General features: G+C 43.1%; 1 protein-coding gene across 2 annotated transcripts in view; it reads left to right on the forward strand.

Annotated features, from left to right (window-relative positions):
* The window catches only part of BLMH (bleomycin hydrolase), a 44,952-nt gene extending 38,626 nt beyond the window's left edge, over positions 1–6,326 (forward strand). Inside the window, exon 12 of one of the 2 annotated variants that reach the window (XM_003277080.3) lies at positions 5,361–6,326. In XM_003277080.3, the coding sequence (XP_003277128.1) occupies positions 5,361–5,512 (152 nt within the window). In that variant the 3' untranslated portion in view covers positions 5,513–6,326. The remainder of the gene's footprint in view (positions 1–5,360) is intronic. The other variant, XM_012503558.2, reaches the window with a different exon arrangement.
* Positions 6,327–15,790: the final 9,464 nt, after the last annotated feature.

Genomic DNA, 15,790 nt, shown 5'->3' on the forward strand with positions numbered 1-15,790 from the left:
CATGGTTTTTTTTTTATGTGCATCTATATTTGTAACATAGTTGTAATTATACAGGATATGCCACTCTAATCTATTTTTTATCACCTAAACATTTTTTCATGTTGCTACACAGTCTTTGCAACTTCATTATAAAGTGATTCCTGTTCTGTGAGGTGGTTTCTCCCTGATGATTAGGAAGCTTGAAATATAAGACAAGTGCCAGTGAGGCTTCTGCTTTCCTTTCTGGGAGCCTTTCTTCAACCTTGAGTTATGGCCGCCAGGTGAAAGATTGGCAGTGACTGAATGAGGCCTTGGTAGTCCAGCTTCTTAGTTCCATGCTGCCAGACCGTCAGAGCAGAACAGATACCTTCATTTTGCCATAACTTTTTAAAAAATGGCAAAAAATAATAGCCACATACAGTTTGTTAGTGAGGTGAAATACCTCATAGAACAAAGACAACAAAGAATATAAAATGTTTCTAATATGTTAAAATATAAATATTTTATATTCTTTGTATTCTTTAGTCTGAAAGGCTTAAATCTTACATTTCTGGTGGGATTTCAGAAAAAAATGTTTTCTTAGGTAAAGTGTCTTTTTCCTTTAAACTAGCCCATTTGAAACTCTTCTGTTTCTGAATGAATTTCACCTAACCTGTCTACAGCTATATTCACAGACACTGTTTTTCCCTTTACAGACCGACCCTTCCCTTTCTGTTACAAAATACAGAAACATTGCCAGTGTTTTTTGGTTGGTTGGTTTGAGGTGTTTTATTTTGTTTTGAGGACTGTTCACTTTTCTTTCTTTCTCATTGCATATAAACAAGACACTAAAGTTTAAACAAAATTTAATTTCACAGTAGTTCCTAAACCTGACTTTCTTTAGCTATTTATCTATGTTTCCCTCAGTGTAACCTTGGGATCCCTGGAGCAGGTTTTTATTTTGTTTTCTTTTCTTTTTTCCTTGGAATGCTTGTGTCTTATGGCCAGTGTGCCTAAGGGTTAGGAGCTGCACCTTCCCGCAAATCAAAAGGGCCACCCGAATCCTGCCTGAGCCAGTGCTTTGCTGCTTCCTACACAGGTTTCAGACACACTGATCCTAATCTTCTCAGTCAAACTCCAAGACACACAGTGTCAACAGTTACGGCAGCCACAAGTTCATTATCTACATAGGGCGCAATTACTTGGCAGCTACCTAGACTGTGAGGTTTTTGTGGGTCCCCAAAGAACTCATATCCTGAAGAGAGAGACTAATCAAGGCGGGTCCTCTTGGCAGGGACATTGAAAGGGTGGATTACAATTGATAGGAATTTTAATTTGTGAGGACTTAATCTGATATGCTTTTGGAACAAGATAGTGTAGATGTACTTATTGTCCATTTTCTGGGAGCATTCTTTGAAGATTCATTTGATTGTATGGTGATAGTATTGTTGAAAGGACACAGAATTTTATTACATGAATCTGCTTCTGTCCTTCACCTGCCTAACTGCCCAGGGCCACTGCAGGAATTTATTCAGCCTGCATTGTGGTGAGGGAAGGGATGACTAATGTCTCAAACAGTGTGGTGTTCCCTAGTCTGCTCTCCTGCTTGCTGAACGCTCCTTTTTGGGAAGCCAGATGCTTAGTTTTTCAGGAAGCACTCACTTAGGATGCAGTATTTTAGTTGTAAATAATACGCACTGGTTGACCTTTGAGCAGACAGAACTTTTGTTGCTAGAACCTGGTGGCACTGATGTGGGTGATGTTAATTGAGGGCCAGGTCCTGACACCAACAAAGCCAGGAAGTTTGGAATATATAATCAAGACAAGCCAGAAGTAGCACAGGCTACAGAATGGGCCTGTACCGTCCTCCGTCTCTCTCGTCTATTGAAAGTAGGGGCCCTGGATCCAGGAAGCCAGCTTATCAGGAGACAAGGGTGCATTCCTTTGCCTGCCTTGGTCGGAGCATTTGAACACTTTTACAGAGCACTCCCAACCCCCACCACTCCCATCCCCAAGACAGGGTCTCACTCTGTTTAGGCTAGAGTGCAGTGGTGTGATCTTGGCTCACTGAAAGCACAGGCTTAGGCCACCACACCAGCTAATTTTTTTTGTTGTTGTTGTTATTTTTTTGTGGGGATGGGGTTTCGCCACGTTGCCAGGCTGGTCTTGAACAACTGGGCTCAAGCAATCCACCCGCCTCAGCCTCCTGAAGTGCTGAGATTATAGGTGAGAGCCACTGCACCTGGCCTTCAGAGTGTTTTTGAGGGGAAACGTATGCTATGCCACGTCAGGATAATCTGTCTTTGACTTCTGTCAGATGAAAAACAGGATTGGGCATAGATGACTTCACCAAATCAATTGTGTTTTCAGGTTAAATAATGCCCCTTGTCACACGTTTTAGCATACAAAATTAGACTTAACCACTATTGTTGCCTTTTAATTATTTAATCCAGTCTTGCCTCAAGAGCAGCAGTTCTGAAAGTGTGATCTTTGGGTCCCTAGGGCCCTTTCAGGGAACGTGCAGGGTCTGCCCTTGAGCAACATACCTGTGTGAGGCTGGATTTCCTTCATCTGCTTCAACCAGAACAACATATTGCAACAGATTAAACACAGATGCAGATACAGGAATTCAGCTGTCTTCTACAAATCTAGACATTAAAATGTAAAACAATGCCACTTTTCTAACTAAAAATTTTTTTTACAAAATATAATTATTTTTTCCTTAAAATATATTGTTTATATTCATTTTTCATACTTATTTTTAAATGAATTAATATTTTTAACTTTCTGTTTTAGTTTCTGATATAGTAAATAATGATAAATATTAGTCCACATAAAGAATGTTTTAGGTCCTTAATAATTTTAAGAATGTAAAGGGCAGGGCTTGAGGCCAAGAGGCTTGAGAACTGCTGCACTAGGGGACCCTCTTGGTAGAAACACCTGCTTCTCCTTTCTCTTGGTCCTGTGTAGTGGGAAATGGTATAGCACAGGCCTAGGTTTATACAAACTTTCAGAGAAAAATGGCTCCAGTGTTTACTATGAAACAAGTATCAGATACAGTCAGATGACAGTCGTGGTGCTGATGGCCATTGCTAGTCCGGGAGCCCTTGGATGTGTGTGCCCGCATTTCTCTTGATTCAGTACACATCGTTTGCTCTGTGTTCTGTCTGTGGCCCAGCAGCCCATTCTTGTTTTAAATATACGGACTTCAGTCTCTCCCTTTAATTTTGCTCTTCTTATTAGCAATGGCTCGGGTGAAGCATTTTTTTCCCATGTAAGTTTTTTGGAGATCTGTTCCTGAAAGAACAGATTTGTTTGTTTGTTTTTTTTTAACTTTCAGTAGTTTTTGGGGAACAGGTGGGTTTGGGTCACACGGATAAGTTCTTTAGTGGTGATTTCTGGGACTTTGGTGCACCCAGCACCTGAGCAGTATACACTGGTATGTTGTCTTTGTTTTATCCCTCCCCCTCCCACTCTTCCATCCTGAGCGCCCAAAGTCCATTATATCATTCTTACATCTTTGCATCCTCATAGCTTAGCTCCAACTTATTTAAGTGAGAACATACGATATTTGGTTTTCCATTCCTGAGTTACTTCATTTGGAATCATGGCCTCCAGCTCCATCCAAGTTGCTACAAAATACATTATTTTTTTCCTTTTTATGGCTGAGTGTAATATTCCATGATGTATAAGTATCACATTTTCTTTATCCACTCGTTGGTTGATGGATGCTTAGGTTGGTTCCATGTTGTTGCAGTTGTGAATTGTGCTGCTATAAGCAAGCGTGTGCATGTGTCTTTTTCATTTAGTGACCTCTTTTCCTTTGGGTAGATACCCAGTAGAGGGATTGCTGGATCGAATGGTAGATCGTTAGTTCTTTAAGGAATCTCCATACTGTTTTCCTTAGTGGTTGTACTAGTTTATATTCCCACCAGCAGCGTAAAAGTGTTCCCTTTTCACCACATCCACACCAACATCTATAATTTTTTTGCTTTTTAGTTATGTCCATTCTTGCAGGAGTAAGGTGGTATCACATGGTGGTTTTAATTTGCATTTCTCTGATAATTAGTGATGTTGAGTATTTTTTCATATGTTTGTTGGCTGTTTGTGTATCTTCTTTTTCAGATTGTCTGTTCATGTCCTTTGCCCATTTTTTGATGGGATTATTTGTTTTTTTTGTTTGTTTTTTTCTTGCCAATTTGTTTGAGTTCCTTGTAGACTCTGGGTGTTAGTCCTTAGTCAGATTCATAGTTTGCGAAGATTTTCTCCCACTCTGTGGGTTGTCTGTTTACACTGCTATTTCTCTTGCTGTGCAGAAGCCTTTTAGTTCAATTAGGTCCCATTTATTTATGTTTTTGTTGCATTTGCTTTTGGGGTCTTAGTCATGAATTCTTTGCCTAAGCCAATGTCTAGAAGTTTTTCCGATGTTATCTTCTAGAACTTGTATTGGTTTCAGGTTTTAGGTTTCAGCCTTTGACCATCTTGAGTTGATTTTTGTGTAAGGTGAGAGATGAGGATCTGGTTTCTGAAGGGGAATTTGTGTTGGCCTAGTGGAGCCTGAGATGCAGGTTAATCCTCCTTATGGAAGGCAACGATTACTAGGATGGGTACCCGATGACACCACATTTTTTCTCTCATCTGAGCTTTCAACCTTAAATGGGGCATTAGTGCCAGGGCACCTCTGTATAGTCCTAACCCACTGGAGAGGCCTTCCTGAGGAGAGAGAACAGGTTAAGCAGATGTCTCAGTCTTCTAGTTCTGCCTGATCCTCATCATAGATTTCCTCCTAGGAAAACAAGGACTGTTTGATCATTTGACTCCCACAGTATCATCTGCAAATAAGTGCATACCTAGGAATGATGACTTGGCCCCATCACAATGCTCACAGCAGCCCACCTGGTTGTTGTAGGAGTGTGTGATAGAAAGGAATGGGGGAGAACAGCCATTGACACTGGTAGGGTAAGAAGGGAACTGGGGTGCTTGCCCTTCTGACCCTAGAGATTTATGCCCTAGGTGTGGCTGTATGAATGAGAAGTTTTTCTGCCTCCCTACTAGTATACAAGTCATCACTCACCATCACCAAGGCAGCGGAGGAAGAGAGCATCAGTACAGGATCTGGTGTTAGCCTTAGGTCCAAGGCCCAGCTCCGAACCTCACCATGTGACCTGGGCACATCACCTAGTTACTCCAAGACCCGGTTTTCTAATTTTTCTAAAAATAGAGCCATGCCTGTCCTATCTGCTTCGCAGAATTGCTAAGATTTAGATTAAATGAAATTACAGATGGGAAAGCTGAAAAATATGTATGAATATTAGTTTTGTGAAAGGTTTATCCTACAAAAAGGGTTTCTGCTTTTTGTCCCTTGCCCTCTGGACTCATAAGTCTTCTGTTCTTTTCTCCAGGTTACCTGTGCATGACAGATGAGTGGTTCTCTGAGTATGTCTACGAAGTGGTGGTGGACAGGAAGCATGTCCCTGAAGAGGTGCTAGCTGTGTTAGAGCAGGAACCCATTATCCTGCCAGCATGGGACCCCATGGGAGCTTTGGCTGAGTGATACTGCCCTCCAGCTCTTTCCTCCTTCCGTGGAACCTGACGTCGCTGCAAAGGACAGATCCAGGGACTGAAGCCAAAGTCATGCAAGGGACTGTGTGTTGCCACAGGACACAGTCAGATTTCCAGTCTCCACCAGGAACCTCTTCGGAAAGTGTGCTTTATGCTGAAACAGAACACTGTTAAAGAAAAGAAAAGGGGGGAAAGATCAGGTCATACTATCTACTCTCCTCATCTCTTAACAGCTCAGGATCTCTTAGCATTTTAATTAGATGTAATTGTTTGTCTTTAACTGTCAAAAAGTTTGGTTCTGTGTCTGTGTTTTAATAAGACAAGAGAGGATGAGCGATTGAGGTGTATGGAGAGAAAACAGACCTAATGCTCCTTGTTCCTAGAGTAGCGTGGAGGGAGGGTGGCCTAAGAGTTGAGCTCTCGGAACTGCATGCTGCTGGACAGTATCACTGTCTTTCCTAGATGGCAGTCACTGAATTCCATTTTTTCAAGGTAATTTCTTGTGCCTCTAATAGCCCAAGAATTGGAGGTTGATCAGATCTGACATGATTCCTTCCTGTTCTGAACTGTGGGGTGCACATCTCTGCTTGAGTCAGGTTTGAGTAGAGGCTTAGAGACAGTTGGGTGAGAACAACCAAAATCTTACCATGGTCTCAATTATAATCATTAGGGGGAGCTCTAGCCAAGTGGTTTAACTTCTGCCTTTGGAACTGGGGATTGGGTGGGCAGGAAAAGGTGATACCCATTCTTTCTGATAACTAGATGGTGCTGAGAAGCTTTTGAATAAAAACTTTGCTAAATGAGAATAAGCTGATTTATGTGATCTGTCTAAGAAGTGTTTAACTACAAAAGAAAGCAGCCAGGTGGCTCATTCCCTCTTCAGCTTCTCTGCAAGATGTGTGCTCTTTCCCAGACTGCCGATTCTCACTGGCATCTGCAAAGGGCTTCCAAGCGCCTATTTAAGAAGGACTGTTCCCCTACCGCGTAAATGTTCTACCCAGATCCAGGGTCCCTACTAGGGTGGGGAGTGAGGCTCTGTTGGGCCCAGCCTTAGAATAGGTCAGTAAGTTATCTTACTGAGATTGGCCCACCCTTTCAAGAACAAGGGTGAAATAGAAAACATTTTCACACAAAAAAAACTGAGTTTGCCCCAACAGAAGGGAAGTGATCAGTATGGAAGGGTTGAAATGTATCAAGGAATGTAGAATAAAGAACATGATTGTTACGTGGATCAGCTACACAAAAAGCAACTGTAGATGAGTCTTACAGGGTTGGAAAAAAGGTAAAACTAAAATCCATGAAGGTAGCAGATAACTAGGGAGAGGAGGTAATTGGAATGAACATACTCTAAGATCCTTGTGTCTTTCAGGAAGAAGATAAATACATTGTTTAACTTCAGACTTTATAAACCTGTGCCAAAAACTTCTATAGTATCTACTAAAAATAATAAGCAGAGGATACAGTTTCCAATCAAGAATAAATAGAACGGAAAAAAGCAATCAGTCAAGAAGACAAGATAGGGTAAAGAAAGAAAAGGCAGGACAAATAGAGCATCCAAAATAAGATAGTAGAGAGAAATCTAAATGTGCCAATAGTTATATGTAAATGGACTAAATGTTCCAGAAAGAAAAAAAAAATGCCAAACTCTTTTTAAAAGAAATCCAGCCACATGTAATGACAAGAGAGAGACATAGGCAACCTAGAATATAAGAAAGGATGGAAAAGATACATCAGGCAGATACTAACCAAAATAAAACCGAGAAGTTATACGCATAACCCACAAAATTAAGGCCACTCCAAATAACAAAACAGCCTGTCTAATTCCAGGGTATGCTACTCACATAAACCGTAATGTGAATGTCCTTCCTGAAGCTGTGGAACACCACAGCCCTGGAAATAGGCTTTAAGACAAAAAGCATTACTACAGCTAGAACCACTACATAATGATATGCTTACCCAATTCTTCAGAAAAACAAAGATTCTAAGTTATGCACCTAATAACATTGCCTCAAAACATGTAAAACAACGGCTGTGTGGAAAAATAAGAAATCCAACATCATAGTGGGAAATTTTAATACACTTCACATAGACCAAGCAACAAAAAATTCAGGTAAGTATATAAGAGATTTAAACATTTAGCAAGTTTGGTAAAATGGACATGTTTAGAAGACCACATCTTCATCCTGAAAGCACAGATGTGTGGAAACCAACGACCAAGCATAAACCTATTAAAAAAAAAAAAAATGTGTCTAACAACTGCACATTCATTTTGATCACATATGGAACTTTTTCAAAAAGTGACCACATACTGGACAGTAGAGTCAACCCCAACAAATTTGAAAGGGTTGTTACCACGTAGACCACACTCCAGCCACACTGCAATTAAGTTAGAAACCAAAATTAAAAGATTACAAGACGACCTCTATATGTTTAGAAATTAACTCATGGGTCCAAGAAGAAATCATGAAGGAAATTTAACCTGAACAATAATAAAAATATGTCAAAACGAGGGATGCAGCTGCAACAGTAATTTAAAGTTTTTACAGCATTAAATTATTACATTAATATATTAAGATTATAGAATTTTAATTCTGAATGATAGAATGTAAATTCTAAATCTATAAAAATTATACTAGGATGTAATAAAGGCTGAAAGTTGAGCTAAACATCTGTTTCAAGAAATTAGAACAGCAAAATAAACCTAAAGGAAGTAGATATGCACAGAAATTAAGCATAGCATCAACAAAGCCGGAAGTTGGTTCTTTTAAAGAAAAATTGACAAATGTTAATTTTTTTAAGTACACAGGGAATTAAAAGGATATTATAGATGCTGCAAATATTAGAAAAATAGAAGATACTCTTAACTTTCTCAAAAGCAACAGTAAAGGGATTTGTTTAGAAGACAAATCCACAAGCTTGGGAAGACCAGGAGAGGAGTCAATGAAATTTGAACCGAGAAAGCAGATGGAGACCTTGGAAGATTTAGTAGAGCTGAAAAAGTTGAATCTCACTGAGCCAGTGGTGGAGAAAGCCAGTGATAAGCAAATCAATTTACAGTGCATAACCCCCCGAAAAGCGTAGATATGGTAGCAACAGAAAGCATTCTGGAATTGGGGGTGAAGGGAGGGTTACCAAAGAGTTGAATGTCTGTTGGGTCCCCTTCCTATACCGACCAGCTTGGTGATGCCCTTCCTCCAACAGCGCATTAGAGATTTCTTTTCTGGAGAGAGAAAAAGTGTGTAGTCTAGGCGTCAGGTGAATCCCCTAAGTGAGCATTTACATTCTGAATCTTCTTGCCATCCTTGGCTGCTAGAACTCTAGTAGCCAGGAAATTGGAAGTCTTCTCAGGAGCAACTTGATTAGTTCAATAGGCAAGACGTAAAAAACGACTTTATGGCCTAAAGAATGATTTTATGAAGCTAGCATAACCCTGATAAGGATAGTGAAAAAAATACATGTAAACCTCACCCATAAACATAGATACAAAAGTCCTAAACCAAATGCAGCAATATGTAAAAAAGATAATCTTCATTACCAAATACTTAGTGAAAGCCATTTTTCAAATGAACTTAGGATCCAGAGGGGAGAAAAAGCATGGTGGGTTTATCTTCTCTGCTAGAGATCAGGGAAATGGGCTGAAGTTGTAGCTGGAGGTCTCAGTTGGAAGAAACCGCTAGTATTTGGGTGACGAATGAGGTAGGAAATGGGAAGGGATGGAGTTGTCTTTTGCTTTAACTCTGAATCATACAGTGTCAGCAGAGGAGAGCTTCATGACTCTGGCCTCTGGGAAGTCCTGGCCTGAGTAGTGGTGACCCTACACGTCCAAGAAGCCAAGGCATGATAATGAGACATGCCTTCAGGATGTGGTGTGGCCCATCTGCTTGCTTTGGCTTGTCCTTAAAGAGCAACTTAATTCTGATTCGCTGTTGGCGGCACCAGGGCACTTGGACTTGAAGTCCCATTCCTCCAGTGTGGTGTGGGTGAGCACGTTGCCCACTGTGGCTCTAGTTAGTTATTTGTTCAGTTAGATACTTTTTAAAGTGATTCCAGATGAACATGGTCATATTTAGGACAACTTGTTCAGAACCGTTGTTGATACTCATGAAGCCAATGCTTCCTTCTTGGGGTCTGTGACACAAATGGGTTGAAAACTAGGATTAAACTGGCCGGGTTTTTCTGTTTTTCTTTTTCAAACTCCAAGTCCTTTACATGTTATTGCAGAGGGAAAGGAAATAGGGAGGGAATGTTCAATTCACAACAGCTGCAGCTATTTGGTCTTTGTTTGTTTTGTTTTTTCTTTTGAGTCTCATTCTGTCACCCAAGCTGAAGTGCAGAGTACAGTGGCGTGATCTCGGCTCACTGCAGCCTCCACTTCCTGGGTTCAAGCAATTCTCCCACCTTAGCCTCCAGAGTAGCTGGGATTACAAGACATGCGCCACCACAGCTAATTTTTTTTTATTTTTATTTTATTTTTTTATTTTTAGTACAGACAAGGTTTCACCATGTTGGCCAGGGTGGTTTTGAACTCCTGGCCTCAATTGATCTGCCCGCCTAGGCCTCCCAAAGTGCTGGTATTACAAGTGTGAGCCACTGCATCCGGCTAGCTGTAGCTATTTGGAAAGAGGATTGTGTGCATATGGGAAACCCTCCATATCATCTTTCCTGGATATTGTTTGAATACTCAGTGCTTTCCCTCTTGCTGACTTCTCTGGAAAAACTCTAGTTTGGTAGCACGTCTTGAAGTGGACAGAATGAGTTCTGGAGCCATCCTTCAGGCTACCCCATGGCAGCTGTTTGTTTTTTAAAAATCAGCTGCTGTGCAGAAGGCTAGGGCAGCCAAGGCAGGGTGGCTATTTGGTGGAGAGTATGGGAGGGTGCTTTACTTAGCATCGCAGCATCTCTGCGTCTCACCTGGCGGAGACCTTATGGGTTAACCTAGTCCAAAATTCTCCAAAACGAGTAAGTCTTTTAAGTTCTATTTGCACACATTGACAGGAACACACAGCCTCTCACTGTGGCCCCTGCCCACCTCTCCAGACTCGACTTACTCCCCTTCTTGTACACTCTGCATCAGCCAACCACTGACTGCCTCCCACCCTGTCCCGCACTTTGTCCCTCAGACACACCAAACTCATCTCCGCCTCCTTGCTGTTCCTCTTTGCTGTTCCTTCTACCTAAAGCTCTTCCCTCAGGTCTTTGCATGACTGCCTTCTCATTCGGGTCACGCCTTCAGTGTCAAGGCCATCTCCGACCACCTTACCTAGGGAGCCAACTCCGTCCTCCTACTGCCTCTGCCACCTCCATGCTGTTACAGGGTCTATTTTATTCACAGCACTTACCACTTTCTGGAGGTACTGATGTATTTATATGTGTATTGTCTGTTTTCCCCAAAGTCAGTTACTCCGTCAGCTCCCAGGGGCGGGAACTTTGTCCTGCTCGTGACTGTGTTCTCAGTGCCTGGCTCACAGGAAATATAGGGTAGGCTGACACTGAGCACACCCTCCATTCTGACAGCTATAATTAACGAACAGTTTTTACATAGACCTGAAGTCAGCTTCACTGTAACTTGCGCAATAGGGACAAGTAGAACAAGAACAAAGCCCCCGGAGATCTTTGTATTTCAACATTTCACATTAAGGTCTAGATTTCATTTCATGCAGGTGCCTGGCAGTGGGGAGAACAGGTAGGGAGAGAACCACAGAGGCTTACCTGGCTTCCTCACTGCTTGAACCTTTTTTGTTTCAAATCAGCCCAACACAGCGGGAAGAGCAGGGCCTTTGGACTCAGATATGCTGGCCTTGCCACTTGGCAAGCATTTAAGCGCCTACACCTGGCAAGTCTGTATAACTGTGGAGAAGCTACTTAAGCTCTCTCAGCCTCCGTTTCCATGCTTCCTTTGTTGAAAAACAATATTAAAATTTATTCACTTTGTGAGGTCGAGGTGGGCAGATCACGAGGTCAAGAGATCGAGACCATCTGGCCAACATGGTGAAACCCTGTCTCTAATAAAAATACAAAAATTAGCCGGGTGTGGTGGTGGGCACCTGTAGTCCTAGCTACTCAGGAGGCTGAGGCAGGAGAATTGCTTGAACCTGGGAGGCGGAGGTTGCAGTGAGCCGAGATCATGCCACTGCACTCCAGCCTGGATGACAAAGCGAGACTCCATCTCAAAAAAAAAAAAAAATTATTAAATATGAGAACTAAGCCTGAAACCTGGCTGAGGAAAACTGTATTTTTTGATAACATATATAGTTATCCAAAAATAATACCAGTTTATATTGCATATTTCCCATATGGTAGAAAAAGGACAGAAGATGATGCATATAATGTGCCTAGCAGAGGCTCAATAAATGGCAGCTTTTATTAAAAACAGTTCTCATGGAGATTCTTCAATGTGGCCAGTGTTGTGGCAGCCCCTCTGGGAGTTAAAACAATAACCTTCTCTCCAACCAAATTTGTCATTTACTTGGGAAAATAACATGTTTATGCATGAAGCAGTTGAAAAAGAAGGTGACTTTATATGAGAGAGGTCTTCCAGTAAACTCTGTAATAATTGTGAAAGGCCTTGAAGTTGGAGAACAAGACGTGCTGACTTGTTAAAGTAACTTCAACCCACAGTGAACACAGATGTCAAGGGTGAGGGTGATCAGCTCACCAAGAAGAAACTAAGGGAAGCCTTTCCTAGACGGAGAGGCAGAAGTTACCATGAAGTTTGCTGAGAGGAAGAAGAGCCAAAGAGAGGGTGAGTGTCTTACAAACTTGAGCAGGAGAAAGAAAAATGGAAATGGGGTACAGGAGAGAGGATTGGCTTCAGGAGCTGGGAGCAGAGGGCTTGAATTCTAAGAGTGGGTCTAGCTCTTTGATCAGATCTTGAGCAAAGCCTTGGACTTCACCTCTTGGCTCCCAGCATCTTTGCTAATAAATAGGAAAAAAAATATCCTCCTTAAGTGAACAGCACTGGTGATGTGTAATGTGGCACCATTTGGTGGGTAGTGCATCTGGTGTAACATGGAGTTGAACTCCTTCGAACTCCCTAGGGCTGCTCCCTCCTTTGTGAGAAGCTTGAGGCCCCTTAGAACATCTTTTTTTTAATCCTTCCTCTCTTTTCTTTCTTTTCCTTCCCTTCCGCCCTTACCCCTTTCTTTCTTTGCCTTTTATAATTAAAAAATGCTTTTCTGAAAAAGTTTCATAAAAATATCACCTGCACGTGGCAAATATTTAAATAGTATAGCAGGATAGACATTGACAAAGGGGATTTCCCTCCACCCTAATGTCCTCTCCCTCCAAGGCACCTACTGTTCCCAGTCTCTTCTGTGTTCTTACAGATTTCAATACACATATCAGCCCCCACGCCTTGCCCTCAACAATTTGGAGTAACACCTGTTCTATGCATTTTTTTCCCCTCCATTTACAATAAATCTTGAGAACTTCCCCAGATCAGCCCATAGAAAACTGCCTTACTCTTTTTACCTGCTGCATGGTACCCCATTGGTGGATATGCCACTGGGGCCCTGGTTTTATGGCACTAAGTCTGGTAAGACTCACAGGCATCTTCCTAGCCCTTCATTGCTGGTGTGTACATTTATGGAGCCTGCTGTGTGCCCACACACTGACAGGTGTTGAAGCATGGAGAGAGGCAGCACCCTGTCCCTTGGGAACCCAGAGCCTGGGAAATTCGGAGAGGGACCAAGGTGCTCCAACAGCTGTATGTGTACAGGGTGGTGGGGCCCTCCCTGGTTCTCTGTGCTTCTGGCGTCAACACCTCCACCAAGGTGGAAAGGAAAAACAGCTGCCCTCCGGAGTGTGACCCTGGCTGATGAAGTCAGGGAAGGGAATCCCCTAGGGAGGAAGTAGAAATCAGAAACCCTTAAGGAAGGAGACCACCACTTCTCCTGCTGCCTTCCTCCCCTCCCCTCCGACCTGCCTAGTTTATAAAACAGAAGATAAGGAAAAAAGCAAAAAGTCAAAAAAAAAAAAAAAAAAAAACAGAAGTAAGATAAATAGCCAGACGACCTTGGCGCCACCACCCGGCCCTGGTGGTTAAAAAATAATAATAATAGGCCAGGCGTGGTGACTCACACCTATAATCCCAGCACTTTGGGAGGCCAAGGTGGGTGGATCACAAGGAGATCGAGACCATCCTGGCTAACAAGGTGAAACCCAGTCTCTACTAAAAATACAAAAATTAGCCGGGCATGGTAGCGGGCGCCTGTAGTCCCAGCTACTCAGAAGGCTGAGGCAGGAGAATGGTGTGAGCCCGGGAGGAGGAGCTTGCAGTGAGCCGAGATTGTGCCACTGCACTCCAGCCTGGGCAACAGAGCAAGACTCTATCTCAAAAAAAAATAAAATAAAAATAAATAAATAAATAAATAAATAAAAATAAAAATAATAATAATAATAAGAAGAAGAAGAAGATCAACCCCTGACCTAAACTACTTGTGTTATCTGTAAATTCCAGACATTGTATGAGGAAGCATTGCAAAAGTTTCTGTTCTGTTAGCTGATGCCTGTAGCCCCCAGTCACGTTCTCCACGCTTGCTCGATCTATCACAACCCTTTCACGTGTACCCCTTAGAGTGGTAAGCCCTTAAAAGGGCCAGGAATTTCTTTTTCAGGGAGCTCAGTTCTTGAGACATGAGTCCACTGATGCTCCTGGCAGAATAAAGCCACTTCCTTCTTCAACCTGGCATCTGAAGGGTTTGGTCTGAGGCTCGCCCTGCTACACCATGGCTCACAGAGATTGCAGATAGATCGTGGGGTAGTCATAGTATCTGTAAAGTCTGGGGTGTCGCCTACACCCTGATTTCTCCTCATGTGTGAGTATCCTTCAAGCTGGGCCTTTCCACATCAGCCACTCCTGCCTTTTCCGCTCTTTTAGAAAAAATTATCCGTGAAGTCTGAATATACAATGAGTTAAGCAGGGGTAGCAACGGAAACTTACATCGATGCTAATCTGACAAATACTTACTGATTTTAAACAATTACTGTGCCTCTCAATGGGGTTGTGGAAGCAGCAGGGGCCCGTGGTGAAGACTGAGGGAATTAATTATGGGACTTACATAGAAAGCGCTATAAAAGTCTTCGTTATTTTTACTGGCATTAGCATTTGCCCAGCAAATGCTTCTGGGAGGGTTTGGGGTGCTATCATAGAGCCGGTGGTGTGGTGAGGCTGCTGCTGTAATACCTGACTGAGAGATAATGGGAGTTCAAGTCGAGAGGATGGTGGGGCTGGGGAGAGGGAGGTGGGAGACCAGGTGATGGAGTGCTAGGAGGAGGGTTTAGCAAAAGCAGAAGGCTCTGGAGGAATGGGGGGAAGGAGCTAGGAAAAGTGACCAATGACAAAATGAACCTACTTCCAAATGTTTCTGGCCTTTCTTAGGGCTGAACCTGATCTGTTCCTCCCCCACACTCCCCACACTCCCAAAGGGACCTTGCCTGGAGTTCCCTTTAGCTTGCTTCATCTGGATGGGGTGGGCCTGCTAGGGGCTCCCATGGAGACCTCTGTAGAGATGAGCCCAGGGTTCACAGTGGCAGCAAGTCCTGCCTCGGAGGTGCCACTGAACATGAATGTAGAGTCACCAAAACCATGCCAGATCCCAGGAAAAACCGGGGGTGTTGCGGAGGCGCTGGTGGGAATGGAGCAAGATGACACTCTAAGGACTGAATATTGTCAGCATTTTCCTGGGCCTGAGAAAAAGCCCACAAGGAGGGATGGGCCTCCTTCTTCCGTTATTGTATAAACAGGGCAGAGGCAGGACAGACAGATGGCACCAAGGGCTTCCGGAGGGAGAGCCTGGGATTCACATGGTTGGATTCTGGCTGGCTCCACAGGGGACTCACTGCTGGCCTTCGAGACTTCCAGGAAGTGGGTTTTCTTGGTGGTGTTTGGGGCAGGTGTAAGTATTTATGTGCTCTTTACCTCTTAAAGTGAAAGCCTGTGTTTATTCTGAGCCCCAGAGCAGCTTCTAAGCCCCACTGTTTCTGGGCTCAAGCAGGTGAACAAAGAAAAAGTATTGCTGTGCGGTGATCACCAGGCAGCCTCTTCCCAGCTGCCCAGGACCTGTCGCCCTTAACATCTCCATGGCTGTCCCTATACACCACCAGCACCGAGCTTCCCAGGCGCCTGCTGGGTTTCTGGCTTGCATCCCTTCCCTGCGGCCACCAGCTGACGCCCGCATTCACATTCTAAGGAACCCGTCTGTCCCAACCACCACGACACCCCCCCTCCCTGCGCTGTTACCTGCAGCCCACGCAGGTCACAGCCATTAGA

Source organism: Nomascus leucogenys, chromosome 19 (assembly GCF_006542625.1).
Source record: "Nomascus leucogenys isolate Asia chromosome 19, Asia_NLE_v1, whole genome shotgun sequence".
NCBI classification, from domain to species: domain Eukaryota; kingdom Metazoa; phylum Chordata; class Mammalia; order Primates; family Hylobatidae; genus Nomascus; species Nomascus leucogenys.